At 46.8% G+C, this 26,587-nt stretch overlaps 1 protein-coding gene across 1 annotated transcript; it reads right to left on the bottom strand.

Moving 5' to 3' along the window:
* Positions 1-75: 75 nt before the first annotated feature.
* Positions 76-25,854, bottom strand: PHYKPL (5-phosphohydroxy-L-lysine phospho-lyase). Its single transcript, XM_081234045.1, has 13 exons — positions 25,773-25,854; positions 24,811-24,929; positions 23,563-23,722; positions 20,230-20,304; positions 19,382-19,469; positions 19,188-19,304; positions 17,560-17,642; positions 17,080-17,305; positions 4,358-4,512; positions 3,859-3,948; positions 1,883-2,013; positions 793-870; positions 76-322 (listed from the first exon to the last, which is right to left on the bottom strand). Exons 1-12 carry the CDS (start codon positions 25,829-25,831, stop codon positions 821-823), a joined length of 1,353 nt encoding a protein of 450 aa, XP_081090171.1. The 5' UTR covers positions 25,832-25,854; the 3' UTR covers positions 76-322; positions 793-820.
* Positions 25,855-26,587: the final 733 nt, after the last annotated feature.

A 26,587-nucleotide genomic window follows, 5' to 3' on the forward strand; every position in this document is an offset into this window, starting at 1 on the left:
GTGCTCCAGAGCTCCAGTATCCTCCAAGACCACCTAACTGCATCCTGTCAGGCATAAGCACACACTCTCCACATCTTTGGTTAGTTTCCTTTAATGAATTGGCCCTGCCTAGGACTTGTGCCCCTTTAAAGAAGTGGCTTTAAAGTGGAGTGGCTCAGATATTTGGAGCAGCTGTTCAAGGGGGTGAAGACAGTACAGTGAGGGTTACCACCCTCAGTGGGGACACTGCCCCAGGGCAATTCGAATCTGGAGCATCTTGGAACACCTGTCTTGACTTGCCATTGGAAATGGGATTCTCTCTCCCAGCAAAGACAGTGTGAACCTAAAGACAAGAGCAGACACACAAAGGGCCAGCTGGATCTGGGCAAGACGGTGCCCCTCCTGGTTGTAACAGCCCCCTGTGGCAGGGCCTATTTGTTGGCCTGATTGGAGCACCCCAAGTCTAGTGGCTGAGGCCTAAGATAGCTAGTTGTAAGACACAGCACTTGGCTGGGGGCTGCAAGTGGATAAAGCCTGGCAGAAGCTCTCCCATAGAGGAACTGGCTGGAGAAGGGAGGAAACAGCCATACTCTTTGCTCAGCCATCAAATGCAAACTTAAGTACTTTGGAGATTTTTCAGGGGTGGGGGATGGGGAGGGCCCAAGGCCGCCAGAGCCTCCCAGTATTAAAACTAACCTGTGGGAAGGGGACATCACTTGGAACAAGAATGTTGGAGGAGCTACTAAATGGATGGTAAGGAACCCAGTTCTGATTCTCTAGGAATATAAGAAGTAACTTGAGGACACCACTTACCTAGAGGACACCCCTCAGCAGAGCTGCCTCAGGGCTGAAGCCTCAGTGTCTCACAACTTCTCACTTTCTCTTCCATGTCTGAAAAAGACGGTCAACCTTTCTTCTCTGCTAAAGACTTCTGCCTTCAGTGTCCAGGCTTCTTGGATGGCAGTGTGGAGATTGGGCCCACTGGCCTGTCCAAGCCCACGTCCCACCCTTTACCCATGTGTACAGGCCACTACAGGCTCAGCAACAATTTCCCAAGAGATGAAACCAGCCCTCGGATTTCCTGAGGCTTCCAGGCTCAACTGAGTCCCCTCTATACAGTAACTCCAAGCCAGTTCTGTGCCCAGTCAGCTTTCCCTCCACAGGCTTCCCGGAAATAATTCCCTTCCCCCAGCAGGTTCCGTACCACCTCCAGTTGCGCCTAGTAGGGACTGGTCTCAGCTCTAGAGACCTGGGGACAGCAGTGAAATAGCCTGGGGGTGGGGTGGGGGTGGTTGTAGCTGGGCTGCTCTGATCTCTACCAGGAAGATAGCATTTTGCCTATTTTGGGGTCCCCCACTGAGCTCTGTACATGCAACATGGCTTCAGTGCATAGATGTGTCCAATTTGGTAATTACAGATTTCCTTGTAAGTGGATTTAGGGGAGAGCCTGACTTTCCTGAATGATGAGGAATGTGCAGAGGGGTTTCATTTGTGTTGAATCCGTCCAGGCTGCACATCTCATTAAAGCCACTTAGCTGAAAAAAAGCAAAGTTCCTGCCGTCTACACCTCAGGGAGGCTTTAAGGACACAATGCAATCTCCCACTAGTTCCGATACTTGGGCTGAAAAGCCCAGCCCTGCTTCCCTTGTCCTGCATGCCACACTGGTGCCTGCCCAGGCAGGATGGGTGGTGGCTCAGTCCCCACCTACCCAGGGCTCAGATTTTTGCGGGGCACAGGCAGGAATAGGGGAGGCCTCCACTTCAGCTCCCTACTCCGTTCACTGTTCAGAGGACACCTGGCTCAGCTGTTGCACCCCTGTCCCTGGGCATGCTGGGAGGTCCTAGCTCCAGGCTGGGTTCTAGAGACACAGTTATCAGCTGTCCCTTGGGTCTCCAGGCTCACCTGTCAGGATGGCATCCAGCTTTGCTACCACGTGTCGTGCGTTGTCCAAGCTGAAACACATCGGGGGCTTGAACTTCAGGACATTCCTCCCGGGGCCATCGGTGCTCAACAAAACGTAGTTTTCTTTCAGCCTGCAAGGATAGGACAGAGCAGGGCCCGCTGCCCACCAGCCAAGGGCACTTCACATGGGCCTTTCAGACCTTCCTCAGCCTGGCTTTGGCCTCATGGGCAGGACTCCAGCCACACTGCCCTCAGAACCTTCCATAGGCCAGTTCCCACCAGGATACAGCATTGGCCACCCCCTGCCAAACTCCTGCCCAACTTTATGGCCCAGCATCAGAGGCTCCTGTCTGGGGTGCCCTGCATCTGGCCCTGAGCCTGCTGGCCACCCCCCTCCCCCACAGGGGTCTTGCTTCATCCATCCCTGGAGCCCCAGTTGAAGCCAAGCTGAGATTGGCCACAGGGCTACAATGTGGACAGCAAAGAGTCCCTGCATTTTTCATTTTAACATATGGTTTATGTGACATTGTATGGTTTACTTTTTATATGGAAAGTGTCCAGTATTCACAAAGAGTAGTACAGTGAACCCAGGGAGCCCTCACCTAGCTTCTAACTTCCCCGCCAACCCTTTCTCTACTCTGCCCCCAGGTTATATTGTAACCCCGGACAGGACTATCCAGTTTTAATTTCTAGTTCTTCTTGGACGTTATTTAACATCATCACTGGTATCTAATAATTGTTTTTAATATTCCACATTTACACTTTTAACCTAGGAAGGTATTTTGGCCTCTGAGAGAGGGGGTCTGATGTGACTGTATTTACACTCCCTCTGACTGCCCCCCTCTGATTCTTTTTTATTTATTCCTTTTATGTAAGTCTTGTCAGGAGCAGGGTGTCCTCAGCCTGCCTCTGGCTCCTTTCTCGCATCCCAGTCTTCCTGGCACTGATGGCATCTGTGCTAGAAAGATCAGTTTAAATCCAGCTCTGCCTTTAGCAGGGTGACTGCCACTGAAACACCGTTCCACCTGGTTCCTGTTTCTTCACTGAACTGGAGAAACCACAGGGGTGGTTGTAAGGTGGAGGAGGTCAGGCTTGGCTGAGGATCTGACTCCCTCCTTTCCACAGACCATCCTGGATTTCTGAGTCTTGAGGCTCCCTGGGGGAAGGGGTGGGTGAGCTGGTGGATGTGCCCAACCAGCAGAGAGAAGGCAGGGGCTGGGCAGCCACGCAGGAGGGGTCAGCTTCAAAAGCCGTGTGGGGAGAATGATTTTTACATCAATACTGTTTATGTGAATTCGAAACAGAATGACGCACATTTCACAACTTGAATAAGGACACGTATCAAACACTAGATGGGTTTTCCAAGGTGGGGGAAGGGGGTAGGAGTGAGGAATGGAAATAAAACGGAAGTAACTAAACAAGACGGGAAAGGGTCCTGGGGCTTGGGTCCTGCGTGGGGTTCAAGTGAAAGAACATGCGAACCAGAACTGGGAGCGAGGGCTTCTGAGTCCTGAGATGCTGAGTCATCCAGACACTCCCCACCCAGACAAGGAACAGGAGTTCTATTTGAAAACCCTCTAGGAATGGGGAGTCCGGTTCTGCCACAGCTCCAGGTGTGGCTCTGGAGAAGCTGCTTCCCTCGGGCAGCCTGGGGCTCCGAAATGCAGCGTTGGGGTTGCCTGGGTCTGAGAGCTTCTGCAGCTTTGGCATTCTTGGCAGAAGTGTCTGCTCAGGCTGGGAATGGCCCGCACCCATCTGAAGCCTTTGCTGCCGGGCACTGGGTACAGAGCTGTTGGGGCCACTTTCTCTGTCCACAGAGCCCAGTCAAAGGGGTGCACAGATTGGCAGCCCTCTAACCCAGAGGCTAAAAGCCACCTCCTTCCGTCAACCCTGTGTGGGCCCAGCGTGCCCGGGAGAGGCAAGAGGGGAGCTCTTTCCCAGTCAGGGCCGTAGAAACAAGTTTCAAGAAAAAATACCTGGATACCACATAGTCAGCCTCTTCGGTTGCTGGCATCCTTGTGGCCACATCTTTGATCAGATCCACACCAATGAAGAGCCCAACGCCCCTGGAGCAGAAGGTGACATCTCAGGAGGCCAGGCCTGAGGGACCATGGTCCTTGTTCTCACCCTCTGCCTGGGCCTCAACCAAGCCCCTATCAGAAAGCCCACCAGGGCTTGCACCTCTGCCTCCTGGGGAGGCTGAGAGCTGTAGGAACCCTTGGAGGGTGCTAAAATAGCTCCAGGAAGTAACTGCGATGGTGAGGGGCCCTCAATGTGGATAGAGGAAAGTTTGATCCTGGCTTCACCCACCTCCTCCCTCCAGAGGTGCCATCTTGGGCAATAGCACCTGTAGGTGCTTCAGTTCCTCCTCCGTGGAGTGGAGATAAAAGTTCCCACCATCCCAGGTGGTGATGAGGTGAATGAAGGAACCACACCAGGCCCCTGGCAGGTGGTGACTGCTACCCTGAGCCTCACCTGATGTCCCCAAGGATGGGATGTTTGGCTTTCTGCTGTCCAAGGAGCTCCATCAGGAAGCTGCCCACAGAGGCAGCATGAGCCTGCAGCTGCTCCTTTTCCAAGACATCCAGGACGGCCAGCCCCACAGCGCAGGACACTGGGCTGCCCCCAAACTGAGCCAGGGGACAGAGAGCATGTCAGGTGCTCAGCAGAGTGGGCCATGCCCCAGGGACTGTGCAGGGCAGCAGAACTGCCACACGCATTGCAAAGGCAGTGATGAGCACAGGCCCGAACCCCTCAGGGCTCAGCATGCTGGGCAGTAAATGGGGTTCTTCTGAAGCCCCCATGGGTTGTCCCACCTTTCCAGGTGCTAATGTGACTGTAGTCCAGGCCAAGTACCCCCAGGGGGGCAATAGGGTCCCCAAGAACATGCAAAAATCAGAGGAGAGGATGTACTGGGCATTCCCACACAGCTGTTTTTTGTCAAAAGGCTTCAGGGCCCCATCTCGTGGACTGGACCCAGACCCACTGCATTGCACTGCCCATCATCTCTTTCAGGGAGGGACAAGAGCAGCATGCCAGAGCCACACCCAGGAAAAGTCACTCTGTGGTTCCAGCTCACAGCTCTGCTGGCTGAGCCCAAGGCAGACTTTAGGGCGCAGACCACAAGCTGCCTGTGAGCCAAATGCGGCCTGAGGATTCATTTTGTTTGGCTTGTGTGGCATAATTAAAAGTTCTGGATTAGATGCTAATGTCTTAAGAAGAGACTTAACACAAAAATAAGTCTGACTTAAACCTAGCCTATCTGGCTACATTGGCACTAGCTGTCCCCTTCAGGCACCCTGAGTGCTTTGACTCACTTCCTCCACCTGGCCCTGCAGGTGTCTGAGGACCTGCACTGCAGAGAGTCAGAAGGCAGGGGGTCTCCTGCAGATCTTTTTTTTTTTTTTAACTATATCTTAAAAAAACCACAAAACTTTATTGAGGTATAGTTTACATACAATAAACTGCATATATTTAAAGTGTATATAGTTCAGTGTGACTTGACAAATGTATATACCTGTGGAACCTCCACTACCATGAAAATACAAAACATTTCCATCATTCCCCAAAGTTCCTTGTGTTCCCATCCACTACTGGCCCAGGCAACCACTGACTTGCTTTCTGTCACTATAGTTTTGCTTTTTCTGGAATGTCATATGAATGGAATCACAAAATATGTAACCTTTTGTGCCTGGCTTCTGCTCAACATGTTTTTAAAATTCCTCCATAATGTTGTGTGTATTGGTAGTTTGTTCATTTTATGGCTGCATAGTATTCCATTGTATGGACACACTACAATTTGTTTATCCAAATTCCTGTTGATAGACCCTTGGGGCTTATTTTGATTTTTGGCTATTTACGAATAAAACTGTTATAAACATTTATAACAAGTCTTTTTGTTAACATACGTTCTCATTTCTCTTGGGCAAATACCTAGGAGTGGAACTGTTGGACGGCTTGATAAATATATTTAACTATATAAAAAACGTGAAACTGTTTTCCAAAGTCGTACCATATTACATTCCCACCATTAGTCTATGAAATCCCAGGAGCTCCACATCCTCAAAAACATTTGGAATTGTTGCATTTTTTAATTGCAGCCATTCTAATGGGTATGCAGTGGTATCCTGTAGACCATCTTGAAAATTTGCTTGCAGAACCTCATACTTGTGATCATAAAAAGCTTCCTAGGTGATCTGCTGTGAGGCAGCTTTCTGATATGTCCAAAGCAAATTATGTGTGGGATGGACACGGGATGGATTGAGGCTACTTATTGCATATTATTATCAACTGTGAACTCGTTAAAAGGTCGTGTGTTCTACCCACAGCATCTTTGGTTTAGAATTGTGGCCTGGCCAAGATGCTGAACTAGCATAATATATAACATAGTTATCTGTTCTGAACTAGTTCAGAAAAGGCAATATACAAACAAACAACAACAAAAAGCATCAACAACAAACCATGAGGAGGGAAAATGATTTCCAACGTTGCCCTATTATATTATTTAAAAATGTCTAGTTCTCAACAGAAAATTATGAATCATGAAAAGAAAGAAGAAAGCATGGCCCATATATGGGGTGGTGGTGGTGGGGTGTGTGGATACAATCAATAGAAACTGTTCTGGGGAAGCCCAGATGATGGGCTTATAAGACAAAGAGTTTTTCTTTTTTTTAGACAAAGACTTTAAATCAAATATTATAAATATGTTTAAACACTAAAGGAAACTATATCTAAAGAATTAAAAGCTAAGCATGAAAATGGCGTCCTGCCAAATTTGGAAGATCAATAAAGAAATAGAAATTATAAAAAAGAACTAAATAGAAAGTCTGGAGTTGAAAAGCACAGTAGCTGAAATGAAAAATTAAGAGGCTCAACAGCAGATTTAATCAGGCAGATGAAAGAATCAGCAAACTTGAAGATACGTTGATTGAGACTGTCCAGTGTGAAAATCAGAAAGAAAAAAGAATTAAAAAAATGAACAGAGCCTCAGAGACCTGTGGGACACAAGCATACCAACATATGCAAATAAGAATTCCAGAAGGAGAGGAAGGGGCAGAAAGAATATCTGAAGAAACAGTGGTCAAAAACTTACTAAATTTGACTAAAAAAACATCCCAACAACAATCTAAACATCCAAGAAACTCAATGAACTCCAAGTAGAATAAACAAGTTTCATACCTAGACACAACATAACCAAGGTACTGAAAGACAAGAACAAGAGGGTGGGTAAATGGGTGGAAGTCGTCAAAGGTAAAAAAAATGCCAGTTATAAATAAGTCACAGGGATGTAAGGTACAGCATGGTGACTATAGTTAATAATACTGGGGACTTCCCTGGTGGCCCAATAGTTAAACTCTGTGCTTCCACTGCAGGGGGCTTGGGTTTGTTCCCTGGTCAGGGAACTAAGATCCCACATGCTGCACAGCGCTGCCAGAACAAACAAACAAGCAATACTGTATTGTATATTTGCAAGTTACTAAGAGAGTAGACATTAAAAGTTCTCATCACAAGAAAAAAAACTGTAACTTTACGGTGATGGATGCCAAGTAAACTTTATTGTGGTTATCATTTTGCAATACACACAAATATTGACTCATTATATTGTACACCTGCAACTAATATGATGTTGTCTGTCAATTATACCTCAAAAAAAAAGACAAAGAGAGAATATTGAAATTAGCAAGAGAGAAGCAACTCATCATGTACAAGAGATTCTCAACAAGATTAATAGCTGATTCCTCATCAGAAACCCCGAAGGCCAGAAGGCAGTGGGATGACCTATTCAAAGCGATGAAAGAAAAATACTGTCAGTCCAGAATTCTCTATAAAGTAAAAGTATCCTTCAAAGATAAAGGAGACAGGAATTCCCTGGTGGTCCAGTGGTTAGGACTCTGTGCTCTCACTGCCAAGGGCCCGGGTTCAATCCCTAGTTGGGGAACTAAAATCCAACATCCCACAAGATGCATGGTGCAGAATAAAAAAGAAAGGAAAGAAAAAGAAAAGAAAGAAGAAAAAGAGGAGAAACTAAGGTAGTTCTAGATAATGAAAAAACTGAAAAAATCTGTCAGCAGCAGATCTACTTTACATGAAATACTAACAGTAGTTCTTCAGGCTGAAATGAAAGGACATCAGACAGTAAATCAAATCCACATGAAGAAATAAAGAGTACTGGTAAAGACACAAGTAGGTTGAAAGCAAGAGAGTGAAGGTATGCCATGCAAACAGTAACCAAGAGAGCTGGTGTGGCTGTAGTAATATCAGACATAAAAGACTTGCAAGATTAAAATTGCTATTAGCAACACAGGAAAACATAATGATAAAAGAGTCAATCTATCAAAATGATATAACCACTACAAAAACATATGTACTTAACAACAGAGCCCCCAAATACGTAAAGCAAAAAATGAACTGAAAGGAGAACTACAGAATTCAGTAAGAATAGTTGGAGAGTTCAGTCTCTCATTTTCAATAATAAACAACTAGACAGAAGATCAACCAGGAAGTAGAAGGCTTGAACAACACTATAAACTAACTAGATCTAATAGATATATACAGAACACTCCACTTCAAAAAAGCAGTATAAATACTCTTCTCAAGTGCACATGGAACATTCTCCAGGATAGACTATGTATCAATATATTAGGCTGTAAAACAAGTGTTTATATATATATATATATATATATATATATATATATATATATATATATATATATTTTTTTTTTTTTTTTGCGGTACGCGGGCCTCTCACTGTTGTGGCCTCTCCCGTTGCAGAGCACAGGCTCCGGATGCACAGGCTCAGTGGCCATGGCTCACGGGCCTAGCCGCTCCGTGGCATGTGGGATCTTCCCGGACCGGGGCACAAACCCATGTCCCCTACATCGGCAGGCGGACTCTCAGCCACTGCGCCACCAGGGAAGCCCAAAGTGTTAATATATTTTAAAAGTCTGAAATCATAGAAAGTATCTTTCTCACCACAGTGGAATGAAGCTAGAAATAAATAACAGAACACTGAAAAACTAAAAATATGTGAAAATTAAATAACATGCTCAAACAAACAATGGGTCAAAGAAGTCACGGGAGATTAAAAAATGTTTAGAGATAAATGAAAAAGAAAGCACAACATACCCAAACTCATGGGATGTGGTAAAAGTAATGCTTACAGAAAACTTCATGTCTGTAAATACTTCTGTTAAAAAAAAAATCTCAAATGAATATTTCCACCTTAAGAAAGTATAAAAAAGAAGAGCAAACTAAATCCAAAGCAAAAATAAAGGAAATCATAAAGACTACAGTGGAAATAAATAGAAATATAGAAAAATAATAGAAAAAATCAACAAAACCAAAAGTTGATTCTTTGAGAAAATCAATAAAATTGACAAACGTTAGCTAGACTGACCAAGATAAAAAGAAGAGTCAAATTACTAAGATCAGGAATGAAAGAGGACACATCACTGCCAATCTTACACAAGTAAAAAGAAGTATAAGGGAATAATGTGAACAGCTGTCTGTCAACAAGCTAGATAACTTAGATGAAATGAACAACTTCCTAGAAAGATAAAAAATATTGACGCTGATTCGAGAAGAAATAGAAAATCTGAATAGACCTGTGGCAAGTAAAAAGAATGAATTAGTAATTAAAAAATCCTCACAAAGCAAAGCCTAGAACCAGATGGCTACACTGGTGAATTCTACCAAAACGTTGAAAGAATTACTACCAATCTTTCAGAAAGTCTTCCAGAAAATAGAAGAGGCATGAACACTTCCTGGATCAGTCTTTGAGGGCAGTATTACCCTGATACCAAAACCAGACAACGATATCCCAAGAAAACTATAGATCAATATCTCTTAAGAACATAGATGTAAAAATCCTCAAAAATTACAATAGCAAACTTAATCTAGCAACATATAAAAAGGATTATACACCATGATCACGTGGGATTTATCTCAGCAATGTAAAGTTGGTTTGACATGTGAAAATCAAATAATGTAATAAACCATATTAATAGGATTAAGAACAAAAAAAAATCACATGATCATTACAATAAACGAAGAAAAAGCATTTGATAAAACCCAACAGCCTTCATTATAAAAGCTCTCAACAAATTAGGAAAAAAGGGGAACTTCTTCAATCTGATAAAAGGCTTCTACGAAAAATTCACAGCTGATATTATACTTAACGGTGAAAGACTGAATGTTTTCCCCTAAGATTAGGAACAAGACAAGATGTCTACTCTTGCCATTTGTAGTCAATATTGTACTGGAGGTTCTACGGCAGTTAGGCAAGAAAAAGAAGTAAAAGGCATTCAAAATGGAAAGGAACAAGTAAACCATTTCTATTCACAGATGACATAATTTGGTACACAGAAAATTCTACAGAATGTATAAAAAACTATTAGAGCTAATAAATGCATTCAGTAAGGTTGCATGATACAAGATCAATATCCAAAAATCAACTGTATTTCTATATACCAGCAATGAAGAATCTTAAAGTGAAATGAAAAAAACAATTCCATTTATAAAGGCATGAAAAAGAATACAATACTTAGGAGTAAATTTAACAGAAGTAGTTCAAGACTTTTACAGGGACTTCCCTGGAGGTCCAGTGGTTAAGACTCTGCGCTTCCACTGCAGGAGGTGTAGGTTCAATCCCTGATCAGGGAACTAAGATCCCGCATGTGGTGTGGCCAAAAAAAAAAAAAAAAGACTTTTACAATGAAAATTATGAACATGATTGAAAAACAATTAAAGACCTCCATAAATGGACAGATATCTCATGTTTATGGATTAGAAGACTTAATACTGTTAAGATGGCAATACCCTCCAAATTGATCTATAGATTCAATGCAATCTCTTATCAGACTCCAAGCTGCTTTTTTGGTAGAAATTAACAAGCTGATTATGAAAATTCATATTGAAATGCAAGGGACCCAGAATAGCCAAAACAATCTTCAAAAAGAAGAACAAAGACTGGGGGATTAACAGTTCCTGATTTCAAAACATACTACAAAGTATAGTAGTCTAGACTGTGTGCAACTGGCAGGAGGATAGATTTTTGATCAGTGGAACAGAACTGGAAGTTTACAAATAAACCATTAAATCCATACATTTGGGACTTCCCTGGTGATCCAGTGGTTAAGAATCTGCCTTCCGGGCTTTCCTGGTGGCGCAGTGGTTGAGAGTCCGCCTGCCGATGCAGGGGACATGGGTTTGTGCCCTGGTCCGGGAAGATCCCACATGCCGCGGAGCGGCTGGGCCCGTGAGCCATGGCTGCTGAGCCTGCGCGTCCGGAGCCTATGCTCCGCACCAAAAAAAAAAAAAAAAAAAGAATGTGCCTTCCAATGCAGGGGACGCAGGTTCAATCCCTGATCGGGGAACTGGAACTAAGATCCCACATGCCACGGGGCAACTAAGCCCACGTGCTAGATCTACAACATGCGCACCACAACTAGAGAGCCTGCGCACCGCAACTACTGGGCCTGTGTGCTGCAACGAAAGATCCTGCATGCCACAACAAAGATCCTGTGTGCTGCAACTAAGACCCAATGCAGCCAAAAAAAATAAAAAATAAATCCATGCATTTATGGTTGATTGATTTTTAAAAAAATTCATTTATTTAATTTTTGGCTGCATTGGGTCTTCGCCGCTGCACACGGATTTTCTCTAGTTGCTGAGAGCGGGGGCTACTCTTTGTTGTGGTGCGTGGGGCTTCTCTTGTTGCAGACACAGGTTCTAGGTGTGCGGGCTTCAGTAGTTGTGGCACACGGGCTTCAGCAGTTGTGGCTCGTGGGCTCTACAGTGCAGGCTCAGTAGTTGTGGCGCTTGGGCTTAGTTGTTCCGCGGCATGTGGGATCTTCCCGGACCAGGGCTCGAACCCATGTCCCCTGCATTGGCAGGTGGATTCTTAACCACTGCACCACCAGGGAAGCCCTGGTTGATTGATTCTTGACAAGGGTGCCAAGACCATTCAATGGGATAAGATATAATAAAGAATATTCTTTTCAGCAAAAGGTTTTGGGACAACTGGATATCTATATGCAAAGTTAAATAACCCCACCTCATACCATATTTAACCCCACATCATACCATATTTAAAAACTAGCTCAAAATGGATCCAATACCTAAATATAACAACTAGAACTATAAAATTCTAGGAAGAAAAAACAGAGGTGTAAATCTTTATGACTGTTGATTAGGCAATGGTTTGTTAGCTATGACTCCAAAGTACAAGCAACCAAAGAAAAACCGGACTTCATCAAAATTAAAAACTTCTGTGCTTCAAAGGATACTACCGAAAAAGTGAAAAGACACCTCAAATAATGGGTGAAAATACTTACAAATTATATATTTGTAAGAATCTAGTATTTAAGATACATAAAGAACGCTTACAACTCAGCAAAAAAAGACAAGTAACCCAATTAAAAAATGTGCAAAGGATATATTCTTTGGAATATATATGTCATATATATTGGGATACATATATATATATATATATACACACACACACACATACATATGTGTGTGTGTGTGTGTGTGTGTGTATATATATATATATATGGTCAATAAGCACATGAGAAGATTCTCAACACCTCTAGCCATCAGGCAAATGCAAATCACGAGATACCACTTCACACTCACTAGGATGGCTATAATAAAAGAGAGAAAATAAATGCTGGAGAGTATATGGAGAAATTGGAACCCTCATACGTTGCATGTAAAGTGGTATAGCTGCTTGGAAAAAGTTTGTCATTCCTCAAAAAGTTAAACTTAAGAGTTGCCATATGACCCAGAAATTCCACTCATAGGTAAGGTATACGCTCAAAAGAACTGAAAACACATTCCATACAAAAACATCTACACTGCATGGTCAACTGCAGCATTATTCATAACCAAGGAGGGGAAACAACCAAAACATTAACTGAAGAATGGATAAATGAAACACGGTATACTCATACAATGGAACATTAATCATTCATAAAGAGGAATGAAAGACTGATTCATGCTATAACATGGATGAACCTTGAAAACATTATGCTACGTGACAGAAGCCAGACACAAAAGGTCACATATTGTGTGACTGTATTTATGTGAAATGTCAAGAACAGGCAAATCCATGGAGACAGAAAGAAGGTTAGTGATTGCCAGTAATTGTACAGAAAAGGCAATGGGGAGTGATTGCTAATGGGTATGGAGTTGCTTTTTGGGGTGATGAAAACGTACAACAATGAAAATTAAGACAGTGATAACGGCTGAACCACCTGGTGAGTATACTACAAAAGACTGAATTGTACTTGAATTAAAAACCATTGAGGGGCCTCCCTGGTGGCGCAGTGGTTGAGAGTCCGCCTGCCGATGCAGGGGATACGAGTTTGTGCCCCGGTCTGGGAGGATCCCATATGCCGCGGAGCGGCTGGGCCCGTGAGCCATGGCCGCTGGGCCTGCGCGTCCGGAGCCTGTGCTCCGCAACGGGAGAGGCCACAAGAGTGAGAGGCCCGCATACCGCAAAAAGAAAAAAAAAAAAAAAATAAAAATAAAAACCATTGAATTTGTATTTGAAAGAGTAAATTTTATAATATGTGAATTACATCTCAACTAAAAAAGAATCAGTGATTTCAGCCTTTTCAACAGCAACACTGCATGCAAGGTGACAATGGAATACACTTTAAAAAAAAAAAAAGAATCCATCAGCACTGACTTTATTTCTTTAGGCCATGCCACGTGGCATGCAGAATCTTAGTTCCCTGACCAGGGATTGAACCTGTGCCCCCTGGAGTGGAAGCATGGAGTCTTAACCACTGGACAGCCAGGGAAGTCCCTGGAGTATGCTTTTACAGTAACTAGGACCTAGATTTTATTTTTAGCTAAAATAGTTAAATATGAGGGCCTGACACAAATACCCTTAGGCACAGAAGACCTCAGAAGGTTTGCATCATAAAGGCTTGCACTGAAAGGAATTTGGGATGAAATACTTGTAATACAGATACTTAAATAAAATAGGAAGGATTAAAAGACACAGAAAAGTATGGTAAACTGAAATTCTAAATTAAGATGCTAGCAACAGGCCTAAATATATCAATAGTTACATCATATTTAAAGTCATTACTTTGAAGTCAAATATTAACAGATTTGGGCAAAAACCCAAATTCTAGATATATGCTGGTTAAAAGAAATACACCTAAAGCATGAGCACACAAGGTTGAAAATAGAAGGGTGGAAAATAATACATGGGGTAATTGCTAGTCAAAAGAAAGCTGACTTAGCTTTATAATATCAGATAAAATAAACTTTAAGACCAAAAACATTATTAGGAATGGAAAATATTACTCCATATGATAAAGGACTCAATTCTTGAGAAACTGCACAGCCACATGCAAACGAATGAAACTGGACCACTATTTTACACCATACACAAAAAAATTAACTCAAAATGGACTGAAGATTTGAATGTAAGACATGAAATCATAAAACTCCTAAAGAAAACATAGGCAGTAAGCTCCTTGACATTGGTCTTGGCAATGATTTTTTGGATTTGACACTGAAAGCAAAGGTAACAAAAGCAAAACTAAACAAGTGGGACTACATCAAACTAAAAAGCTTTGCACAGCAAATCAACAAAATGAAAAGGCAATCAACTGACTGGGAGAAAATACCTGCAAATCATGTATCTAATAAGGAGCTAATATCCAAAATATATAAAGAATTCATGTAACTCAGCAAAACACAAAGCAATACAATTAAAAATTGGGTAGAGGGGCTTCCCTGGTGGCACAGTGGTTAAGAATCCACCTGCCAATGCAGGGGACACGGGTTCAAGCCCTGGTCCAGGAAAATTCCACATGCCACGAAGCAACTAAGCCCGTACGCCACAACTACTGAGCCTGTGCTCTCGAGCCCACAAGCCACAAGTACTGAACCCACGTGCCACAGCTACTGAAGCCTGTGCGCCTAGAGCCTGTGCTCTACAACAAGAGAAGCCACCGCAATGAGAAGCCTGTGCACGTCAACAAAGAGTAGCCCCCAATCGCCGCAACTAGAGAAAGCCTGCGCACAGCAACGAAGACCCAACACAGCCAAAAATAAATAAATTAAATAAATAAATTTAAAAAAATTGGGTAGAAGATCTGAATAGACATTTTCCCAAAGAAGACATACAGATGGCTAACAGATACACGAAAATGTGCTCAACACCACTAATCATCAAGGCAATGCAAATCAAAACCACAATGAGATGTCACCTCACACCTGTTAGAATGGCTATTATCAAAAAGACCAGAAATGGGCTTCCCTGGTGGCGCAGTGGTTGAGAGTCTGCCTGCCGATGCAGGGGACACGGGTTCGTGCCCCGGTCCGGCAAGATCCCACATGCTGCGGAGCAGCTGGGCCTGTGAGCCATGGCCGCTGAGCCTGCGCGTCCGGAGCCTGTGCTCCGCAACGGGAGAGGCCACAACAGTGAGAGGCCCGCGTACCGCAAAAAAAAAAAAAAAAGACCAGAAATAACAAGGGCTGGCAAGGTTGTGGAGAAAAAGGAATCCTTGTGCATTGTTGGTGGGAATGTACATTGGTGCAGCCATTATGGAAAACAGTATGGAGGTTACTCAAAAAACTAAAAATATAACTACCATGTGATCCAGCAATTCCACTTTGGATATTTATCTGAAGAAACTGAAACTACTATCTTAAAGAGCTATCTGCACCCCTACAGTCATGGCAGAATTATTTACAACAGCCAAGATATGTGTCTGTTGATTGATGAATGGAATATATATATATATATATATATATATATATATATATATATATATATATATATATGAAATTCAGCCCTAAAAAAGAAGGAAATCTTGCCATTTGCAACAAGATGCTTTCATAACTTGAGGGCATTATGCTAAGTGAAATAAATCTGACAGAGAAGACAAATACCATATGATTCCATTTATATGTGGAATCTAAGAAAACCAAAAACTAAACACCCAAAAAACCCTGAACTTTTAGATACAGAGAACAGATTGGTGATTGCCAGAGGTGGGGGTGGGCAAAATGGGTGAAGGGGGTCAAAAGGTACAAACTTTCAGGTATAAAATAATTAAGTCCCAGGGACGTAATGTACAGCATAGTGACTGTAGTTAACAATACTGTATTGTATGGTTGAAAGCTGCTAAGAGAATAGATCTTAAAAGTTCTCATCATAAGAAAAAAAAACTGTAACCATGTATGGTGATGGACGTTAACTAGAATTATTGTGGTGATCACATTTTATATATATATATATATATATATATATATACACACACACACACACACACACACACACACACACACATATATACATACACACACACAAGTACTGAATCATTATGTTGTACACCTGAAATCAATATAATGTTACATGTCAATTATACCTCAATCAAGAAAAAGATTCAATTCCCAATGAACATACAGAAATAAAAAAATATATATACTGGGAATTCCCTGGCAGTCCAGTGGTTACGACTCCATGCTTTCATTGCCGAGGGCACAGGTTCAATCCCTGGTCAGGGAACTAAGATCCTGCAAACCAAGCAGTGTGGCCAAAAAAACCCAAAAGTATATATATATACTACTTAATATTAAGTAATATATATATTACTTAACAGCCTCACAATATATGAAGCAAAAATTAACAGTATTACAAGAAACAAATTGATCATTTTTCATCATAGTGTAGATTTAAACACACAGTTCTTAATTATTAATAGGTTAAGTAGGAAAAAAAAAATCCAGTAAGAATGCAGAAGATTCAAACAACGCAATTAACAAGTATGACCTAAGAGACATTCAGGGAGTCTGGCAAACAACATTTAGAGAACCCACAATTTCCCAAGGACGTGTAGAACAATCACGTACCAGATCACCTCAACACATTTTACAGACTAAGTATCAAAAGAATAAGTGGCAGTAAGTCAGAAGTTAACAAAAAGATTTGAAAAAACTAGAATCGAATGATAATGCAGTGGTTCTCAAACTTTCGGTCTTAGAATTCCCTTACACTCTCAAAAACTTGTGAGGAAGCCAAAGAGCTTTTGTTTATATGGGTTATATCTATTTACATTTACTGTAATACTTATGATAAAACTACATTTACAAAAAAATTAGTGAGTAGTAGTGGCCTTGTTTGTACAGAAGCCACCATGGTGCTTCCTGGCCCTGGAGCCTTCACTCACCGTGTTGAAGTACTCGACGCCGGTGGCTTCAAATGCCCTCGCCACAGCTTGTGTTGTGGCCACACAGGCTACAGGGTGGCCATTGCCAATGGACTTGCCCATGGTGACAATGTCGGGGACAAAGTCTTCCCCCTGCAGCTGGAAGGCCCAGAAGTGCTTGCCTACTCGGCCAAAGCCCACTTGAATCTCGTCTGCAACAAAGACCCCTCCGGCCCTGCGGATGTGCCTGTGGCAGAGGACACACGGCTGATGGGGGACTGTGGTGAGGGAGGAGACCAGGAGCTGGGAGGTCTTGGGACTCTGAATCCTGGCTTTGCCAACAGTAAGGTGGGGACCTTATGCAGATAGCTGGCCTTCTTGGAGCCACTATTTCTTCAGGGGCTTTGTCTGACAATTCTGGCAAACAGGCCAGGCTGAGGTTGGAATTTGGAACAAAGGCTGGCAAACCCCACCCTGGGGCAGCCTCTCCCACCTACTCACCCTGCCACTTCTCGGAAGTAGCCAGCAGGGGGAATGATCTGCCCTCCCACACTGGGCAGAGACTCGGCAAAGAACGCTGCGATCTGTGGAGGAGAAGGGAACGGCACTGCGGAGGGGCTGAGCTGCAAGCTGAGCACGTCCGCTGATGCTGGCTCAGTGCTGGCTCCAAACATGATGAGTTACCGTCCGCACTGTGCCCCCACTTTGGGCTCCACATCACACCTGAGGGTCTGTGACGTAGTTCTTTCAGGCCTCGAACCAATTCTTACCACCTGGATGCCTCCGGACCCCCTGAACTTAGCATGCTCCAGGTTAAATCCACTGACTTCAACCCTATAAGCCTGTTCCTTCCCTTCTCCCATATGGTGAGTCCCATCCCTCCCAACTAGGACAGAAATCTGGCCCCATCCTTGATCCAGCCTCCTTCTTCATCTATCAGTCAGCACAGCCTCTGACTCTATCCCTGTAACATCTTTGCACCCACTCCTTCCCCTCCCCGCTGGATACTCCTGCCTCCTGGCAGATCTGCCCGTTTCTGCCTTGGCCTCCTGCCTTCTAACTGGACCTCTTCCAATCCATCCTCCACTGGCCACCAGGGTGATGCCTCAATGTAGACACTGAGCTCATCGCTGTCCTGTTTAAAACCCTTCACTGACCCTTTTGCTTACAGCAACGACTTCCAAACTGTGTTCTGCCTTGGAGCTGCTTCAGAGGCTACTGCTGGGATGAAGGAAGGACTGACGGGGTGGGAAACCGGTCACCCACCCATGCTGCCACCACAGCAATCTCTTTTTCGGTTTTATATAAATAGGTGCAGAGCATCGGAAGTGCATGGTCCAGGCTTCCTGGAGCTGGCTCTGCCAACCTTTCTGGCCTGTCTTTGCTATATATCCTGTGTTCAGTTGTCACTCCTTCAGCAAAGCCTTCTAGAGAGCCCTCATACCAATCACCAGCTGCCTCCCCTCTACTGTTGCCGTGGCTGCTGCTTTACCAGGGTATGACACACCTCTCCTGTCTCTGCCCCACAATCCATCTCTATTACGCTGCCCTGGGTGGGTCTCCCCATTGCTCACTCGGGCCAACAGGGCCTCCTCATGTCACCTGCCCTCAGACTGGCCCCATTCAAGTGCATCCCCTGGTCCTATTACCTTCTCTCTTAAAACTCTATAAAGGTCCCCCATGGCCTCTAGCCCCTCAGCTAAAGGGGCACTTGCAGTCCGCGGGCCTATGGTCCTGCCTGCTTCTCTAGGTTCATCTCCTGCCGGCTCAGCCTGGCCCCATACTCACATGGTTCCTGCACAGGCCGCCGCTCTGTTGAGGATGGCTTTCCTTGTTTACCCCCGACCCCGCCTTGAGTGGCTAACTCCTACTCATCTTATATTACTAAAATCAGGCAGCACCCCCTCCACGGGCCCACCATCACACACACACCAGTCCAGCTTGGGCCCCTGGAGTCCAGTAATGCCCAGGACATATCTCTACCTAAACTCTCTGCTGAGCACTTAATCCCCCTACTAGACTCCCAAAGGGCAGGCCCTGGTTCTAATTTCTCTCAGGGTTCCCAAGATCCAGTCCAGGGCTGGCAACATTTGCTGTTCGCTGGACCAGACCTGCGTGGATGTGGTTACCTTCCTGCCCTTCTCCTGTGCGCTGCCGACCACACGTTTCACCTCGCTGGCGTAGGCCACAGCTGGATTGGGGTGGTCCTCCCGGTAGGGGCCCCGGTAGGTGTCTGGGAGAGGTGCCTGTAGGGAGTGACAGCGCCATGTCATCCAGGCTGAGGCGCAAGCACCGGCCTGTTGCCCACTTGAGCAGCGCGTACCACGTGGACCCACTCCTTCTGGCCATCCAGGTCCCGGAACTTGTAGGGGCTGATGTCGATCAGGGAGCTCAGGTGACCATGGTAAGCACTGGGGAGGAGAAGGGAGAGTGGGCTCAGTCCCAGGTGGCACGTACTCCCTGGCCTGGCCCTGACAACTGTCTGTTCACCTCAGGAAACACTCAGGGAAGACCAACCTTTCAGACACAGCCTGAGTCCTAGGGCCAGGAACGAGCACAGGCCTTGGAGTCAGCAAGCCTTCCTCCAAGGCCACTTAGTAACGTGGCTAATCGTTAAAATCTTTGGGCTCAGTTCCCTCCTCTGTAAAGTTGGGGGGGGGGGTGTTTCTCCTTCATGGTTGTAATGAACTTTAAATGTGATAATGCTCTAACCCTGGGCCTGGGTCTTGTGCACAGCAGATACTCAGTACAATGGGAGCTACTGTTGGAACATTTTTTAATTTTATTTTTTTATCTTTTGGCCGTGCCACACGGCATGTGGGATCTTAGTTCCCCGACCAAGGATCGAACCCGCGCCCCCTGCATTGGCAGTGCAGAGTCCTAACCACTGGCCCACCAGGGAAGTCCTTGCAACAGCTTTCATACCCAGTATGTGGGACCAACTTTCACCACCTTATAAAGCATTCTCTGCTCCCCAGAAGCTGCCACCACAGAAGAGACGCCAGGGGGAAAGAGATGCCTGGTGTGTGTGGGGTGGGTGTCTCTGTGGCCAGGTCCTCATGATCCTCTTCAGGCCCAGGCCCCTCATCTTTCCTGCCCAAGGCACCCAAAATCAGAGCCTCACTGATCCCCAATAAGCAGCAGGCCCACGCTTCTGGAAATGGCACTTACTGATCTAATACCACCACGTCCCAGTGTCCTGTGTATTGGCGCGCCAGCCTCAGGGCCAGGTCGTTGGCTTCTGACCTATGACAGAAAAAGTGGATACTGCTTGGACAACTGTCCAAGGGCTTTCCCTCCAGGATAACTGCTTTCTACAGAGAAACCTGGAGGGAAGGAGGAACCCTTCCAGCAGCAAGAAGATTCTTAGGACACAATTCATTAGTCATTCACTTATTCATTCAGTAAATATTTATCGAATGCCTTCAATATGCTAGGAGCTGGGGGCGAAAATAGTAAGTAAAACAGGCAGGCTCTGGCCCTCCTGGAACTTACATTCTACTTTGTGTCATGAAAGCCAAAAAACAAAGACAGAATGATCATTTGGTAAGTGCTACAATGGACACAGGGTGCCGAGAGAAGCAGGTGGGGCCCTACCTTAGATGAGGGGTGTTATGGGCTGAATCGTCTCACCAAATTCATGTGTTGAAGCCCTAACCCCCAGTATCTCAGAATGTGATTGTATTTAAAGACAGGGCCTTTAAAGAGGTGATTAAGTTAAAATGAGGCCATCTGGGTGGCCTTAATCCAATACAACTGGTCTCTTTGGAAGAAGACATTTGGACACACAGAGAGACACCCAGGGGTGTGCATGCTCAGAAGAAAGGCCATGTGAAGACAGTGAGAAGGTGGCCACCTGCAACCAAAGAGAGAGGCCTCAACGAAACCGAATCTGCCAGCACCTTGATCTTGGATTCTGACTCCCAGAACTGTGGGACAATAAATTTCTGTTTAAGCCACCTCGTCTATAGTATTTTGTTATGGCGGCCAGAACAGATTAAGGCCACACCTGTAGAGTCCTGAGGGTGAAGTTTCTAGGCAGAGTGAGCAGCACACACAAAGACCTTGTGAAGGAAAATTGCTCAGGGAACCACAAGAAGACAAGGGAGGCCAGGGGCAGCATGAGAGAGGAAGTGGGGAGACAGGCAGGGCTGCAGAAGGAGCCTGGATTTTCTTCTCGGTGCCATGTGAAGCTACTGAAAAGTTTTAATCAGAGAAGCGACATGATTCAGCTCCCATATGAGGAGGAAGCCTCTCTGTATATACAATGGAGTAGAAGGGAATTAAAGTGCAAGTGAGGAGACCTAGAAGGAGGACATGAAGGTGAGAGCAGGTGGTGACCACACAGACAGAGAGAGGTGGATGGAGTTAGGAGACAACCTGGAGACAGACAAGGCAAGCCTGATGCAGGACTGGGAGGAGGGTGCATTTCTACCTTGAGCAGAGGCGCAGACAGTGCTCCCATTTGCCAGGACAGATAGGGTGAGGGAGGGCCGGTCTTCTTGGGAAAGTCTGGGGTAGGTGCCTGAGAATGTCAGGGAGAGCCAGTGCCATGGTCCCACACCAGGTGTTAGCGAAGACAACTCTCTTTTTTTAAAAAATAAATTGATTTATTTTATTTATTTATTTTTAGCTGCATTGGGTCTTCGTTGCTGCGCACGAGCTTTCTCTAGTTGCAGCAAGTGGGGGCTACTCTGTTGTGGTGCGTGGGCTTCTCATTGCGGTGGCTTCTCGTTGCGGAGCATGGGCTCTAGGCATGTGGGCTTCAGTAGTTGCAGCACGCGGGCTCAGTATTTGTGGCTCGTGGGCTCTAGAGCGCAGGCTCAGTAGTTGTGGCTCATGGGCTTAGTTGCTCCACGGCATGTGGGATCTTCCTGGACCAGGGATAGAAGCCGTGTCCCCTGCATTGGCAGGCGGATTCTTAACCACGGCGCCACCAAGGAAGCCTGACGATCAACTCCTGATGTCTTTTGGACAGGTGATGTTAGACCTGTTCCAAAGTCAAGTGGGCAGTTAGAACCTTGAGGCTGGAACACATGGGAAACATCTGGGTTTAAGATACAAATTTGGAGGACTTCCCTGGTGGTCCAGTGGTTAAGATTCCACACTCCCAATGCAGGGGGCCTGGGTTCGATCCCTGGTCAGGGAACTAGATCTCACATGTCGCAACTAAAGATCCTGCACACCGCAACGAAGATCCCGAGTGCTGCAACTAATACCTGGCACAGCCAAATAAATAAATAAATAATAATTTAAAAAAGATACAAAGTTGGGAGTCACCAGCATGTCGACGATATGTAATACATGGGAATGGATGAGGTCAGGAAGGCAGAGGGCTCAGAGAGGACCAGCCCTGAGGAATAGAGTAGGAAGAATCAGCATAGGAGACAGCGGGAGTGGCCAGAAGCTGGCAGAAAACCAGAAGCATGAAATGTTCTGGAAGCAAGACCAGAAAGCATTTCCAGAGAGAGTGGTAACTCTGTCAATATTACTGAGAGACAGGAAGACAAGGGCAGCAAAGAGACCAGGTCCCCCCACTGCTTCTATGCCTCATAATTCTCTGTACTTTTCTCTCCCAGACACACTGGGCTGGTTCTGTGTACACGCCATCATCTGCCATTTCTGCCTCCACTGCTACTCCCAGTGTAGCATAACCTATCACGGGCCACTAAACTGGTGCCTAATGGTGTCCATTCTTGCTTTCCTCCAGTCCTGATGACATCACTTACCTGATTAAAACCCTCTGATGGCTTCCTAATGCTCTTAGGATACACAGGTTCCTCACTTGAACAATAAAGCCCTGGGTGATGGACCCTGTCTCCCTCCCCAGTGTCCCCAGGCTCCCACCCTCTGCCCTCCCTCACTGGCTGCCTTTCAGCTCAAGTGTGCTGGGGTGCAAATATTCTTCCTGCCACAGGACCTCTGTACAGGCTGTTCCGTGTGGTGACCTTGACAAGAACACTTCCAATGGAGTGGGCAGCACCCTACCTTCCTCCTCATCTAGCTATCCCCTAGTCAGCTCTTAGCCTAACATCACTTCTTCAGGGACGCCTTCCCCGACCCTCTCAGAGCAGGCCAGGTCACCCCACTGCTTCTATGCCTCATTATTCTCTGTAGTTTTCCTCCAGACAATGATTCCTCTTTGTAATTCTGTATTTCTTTGAAGCATCTTTGATGTTTCTGTTCCTTACAGAGCAGGGATTTTGGCTGAAGCTCCCAGAGCTGTGCCTGTGTATGCATAAAGCAGAAATAAAGGAACATATTACCTTGGTAAGCCCCAACAATGATCTTAGAAGACAGGTAATGGCACCCCTTAACAAAGAGAACAGGAAAGTGGATCTGACAGAGAAGCAGCAGGGCCTGCAGCTGGGAAGCGTGGGTGCCTGGCCCACTGAGGGCTGCCTTTCCCCACACTCCGTCGGCTACACGATGCTATGCCCATGTGAGCAAATCTCTCCATCGTTGTCTCATCCTTTTGCTGGGGGCTGGCCACAGTGCACTTACCCAGAATTCAGGAAATAAAACACACAGAGCTTCTCCGGTAGGGTCTCGGACAGCCTCTGTGCGTAATCCACGATGTTGTCGTGCAGGTACCGGCTGTTGGTGTTGAGCACCTGGTTCTGTTCATGTGCTGCTTGGACCACGAGAGGGTGGCAGTGCCCAACTGCAAGAGGGCCACCTCCATCACACAGCCGGCCCCACTCAGCCAATCCCTCCGGGCCTCTCCCAGCCCCAATCTGTGAACCCAACTAGAGGAGATGCAGTTATAGAGGCAGAGAGGAAAGACAGGAGTCTGAAGACAGAGGGGGCAAGACAGAGGTGCCAGTCTGGAAAGGGAGACCTAGAAAGAAGTCCCTGAGATTCTGGCAGAAGGCAAAGTTCTCTGGCAGAAAACTGATCTCGAAAACCCATGCTCTTTAGGAAGCTTCTTGAGGCCTTCTGCTCAACAAAGACAGGGGTGTGGGATTTGGGGGATGGACAGGGGGTAGGGGTGTCATCAGTGGCTTGACTTCACCAGTCGGGGGGCTGGAAGTAATGATGGCCAATGGCCAAGGATTATGATAAGAGAATGAAGATGATTGGGTGCTCACCAAGTGCCAGGCACACTCAAAGCAAGTTACATGAATTAACTCACTTAATCCCCCAAAACATCTGGAGGTGCATACCAAGTATTATCATGTTCATTTTGCGGATGAGCAAACTGAGGCACAGAGACTTAAACTTGCCACAAAGTTAGCAAGTGGAGGACAGGGATATGAACCCAGGCAGTCTGGAACTAGCGCCCCTGCTTTCAACTCTACTAACCTCCAATTTCCCTGCTGAGTCACTGGACTCCCTTTCCTTCCACCAGCTCTGGTGGCCTCATCTGGATAACTGAATTCCTACTTCAGTTTCCTTGTCCAGGACCTGAGATGATCACCTGGGCTGAAGCCTTGCCATGACTGCCAGGGCTCGGCCAGGGTCCTGTTGGGCTGCTGGCCATGGCTGGGCGGACTGCTGTTCTCTGAGCTCACTGTCAGTCCCAAGTGGAAGTGGACCCTTAGACTTAGGTCTCTGACTCCTGCTGATTTAGCAGAGCTACTGCTTGGAAACTTCTACAGCTACCCCAGAAAGACTGGGTCTCCTCTGCACATGGATGCTGGCTAAGCAGAACCTGAGTTCTCTGTACCTCTCTGAACCTCAGGTTCACCCTTGGACCAGGTTCACAGTGTTGGCATCCTTTCCTGCCCCGTCTTGAGGTATGATACTGACCGTGGGCCACATTGTTGATGCAATCGATGTATTCTGCCCCCTGTTCATCGTACATGTATTGCCCTTGGCCCCGGACAATCTTAATAGGATCCTCAGGAAAAAAGAGTCTGCAGGAATTGCTGTGGGGACAGACAACGAATGGACAGTCATGTCTTAAGACCGGAAGGGAGAAATCCACCCATCACAGGCCTCCCCCTACCCTTTCCCAGTTTCTGGAAAGGAGAAAAGCTTGAAGGGCAAGTTGTTGCGTCCCTGCCTCCACTCCCCCCACTCCACAGGTGGCTGGAGAGGAGAAAAAGGATGGGGTAAGAAGTTGCTAAAACAAATTGTTTCTTAAGTCCTTTGAAGGCTATGTGGCTTCATTCATTTCCACATGTGCCCACTGAGTCGCTTGGGTCCCGGGAAAAGGTGGCTGCTCCAGACCCACACGGGCTCCCTAAGGCACAGTGTCTCTTTGCTGGGATGAGTGAGGAGGGCACCACCATTTGGTGGCTGGCTCTCGGCCCTAAACGAGTCCTTGCCAGCCAAGCCTGCTGCCTTGCTGGGGGCCAGCCCCAAGCTCTAGCCCAAGGCTGCCTCATGCCCCACGTCCCACCGAGAGCCCCTCAGACACAGGTCAAGGGTAGACTTTCTCTAAGGCTGCCTGTGAGCCGACACCCCACCCCACCCTTCGTCTGGACTTTCAGTCCCTTCCTGGGTCACTCCCGAGCCGGGCCCAGGTCCGGAGGGCGGGCCACCACTGGGCGAGGGCCTCCCAGGAGTCCGGCTGCGGGGGTGGATAAGGCGCTGCGGGGGAGGCGCGGGATGAGACCGCCGAGACCGGCTGCGCGCGGCGGGGTCTCAGGGGCCAGAGGCGCCGGAACCGGGATAGGCCGTGCGAGGCCGCGGGGGCTGGGGCCTGTAGGCTCGCGCCGGACGTGCGTGCCTTGTGCGCGCCCCCCCACGCGTCGCCGTCTCGGTACCTGAGCAGTCGCCTCCTCAGGGCCAGAGTCGCGGCCTTCCCGCGCGGATAAGTGGCCATGGCGCCCGCCAGCACTCACTCTGAAACGCTGCGCGGAGGGCGGGGGGTGAGGGTGGGGTGGTCCGGGCTCCGCCCAAGCCCCGCCCCCGTAGCGGGCCCCGCCCCTGGCAGAGCGCGACTCGGAGCTACTGTTTGCCCCGCGGCCCCGCCCCCAGGTGGGCCGTTTCGAGTTTGTTCCTTAATTAAGTTGGCTGAAGAGTCTGGCGGGCTCCCCACCTCTGCGAAGTTCCTTACACAACGCCGCGCGGGAGCCGGGTTTGTGCTCGCCTCGCCTAGTGCTGCCCCGGCCCTGGTCTCGGGACGCACCACGGTCCTCGCCCTCCCGGCCGCTGCTGTTTCCTTCCCCGAGAAGTGCCCCCCGGTGACCCCGCCGCTGCTCCTGCACTCTAGGGGGGTCTCTGAGCCTCGGCAGGGGCCTCGAGCTCAGTCCCTAAGTCTCCTTCCCCGTGCATAAAATGGGATGAGCCGCAAGCGTTCAGTGGGAACGTGTGACAGGCACCCAGCCTGGTGCACAGCTGGGGCCTCAAGTAGGCGAAGCCCAGGGGCAGGATCTTGGACTTCCCAGCCCCGTGAAGGAGCAGCAGGAAGGGCAGAAGGAGGGCACAAGGCCACTGTTGGAGCTGACTGAGGAGGTCCTGGGCATGACCTCCAGGACTCCTGCTGGAATCCAGGCAGGGTGAACACAAGCTATAGCAACACTAAGAGAATCTTACAGTGTTTAGGTGGGAGGAGAGTTAGGAGGCTTCCTGAGCCTTA

Source organism: Mesoplodon bidens, assembly GCF_964165515.1.
Source record: "Mesoplodon bidens genome assembly, chromosome: 4".
Taxonomy (NCBI): domain Eukaryota; kingdom Metazoa; phylum Chordata; class Mammalia; order Artiodactyla; family Ziphiidae; genus Mesoplodon; species Mesoplodon bidens.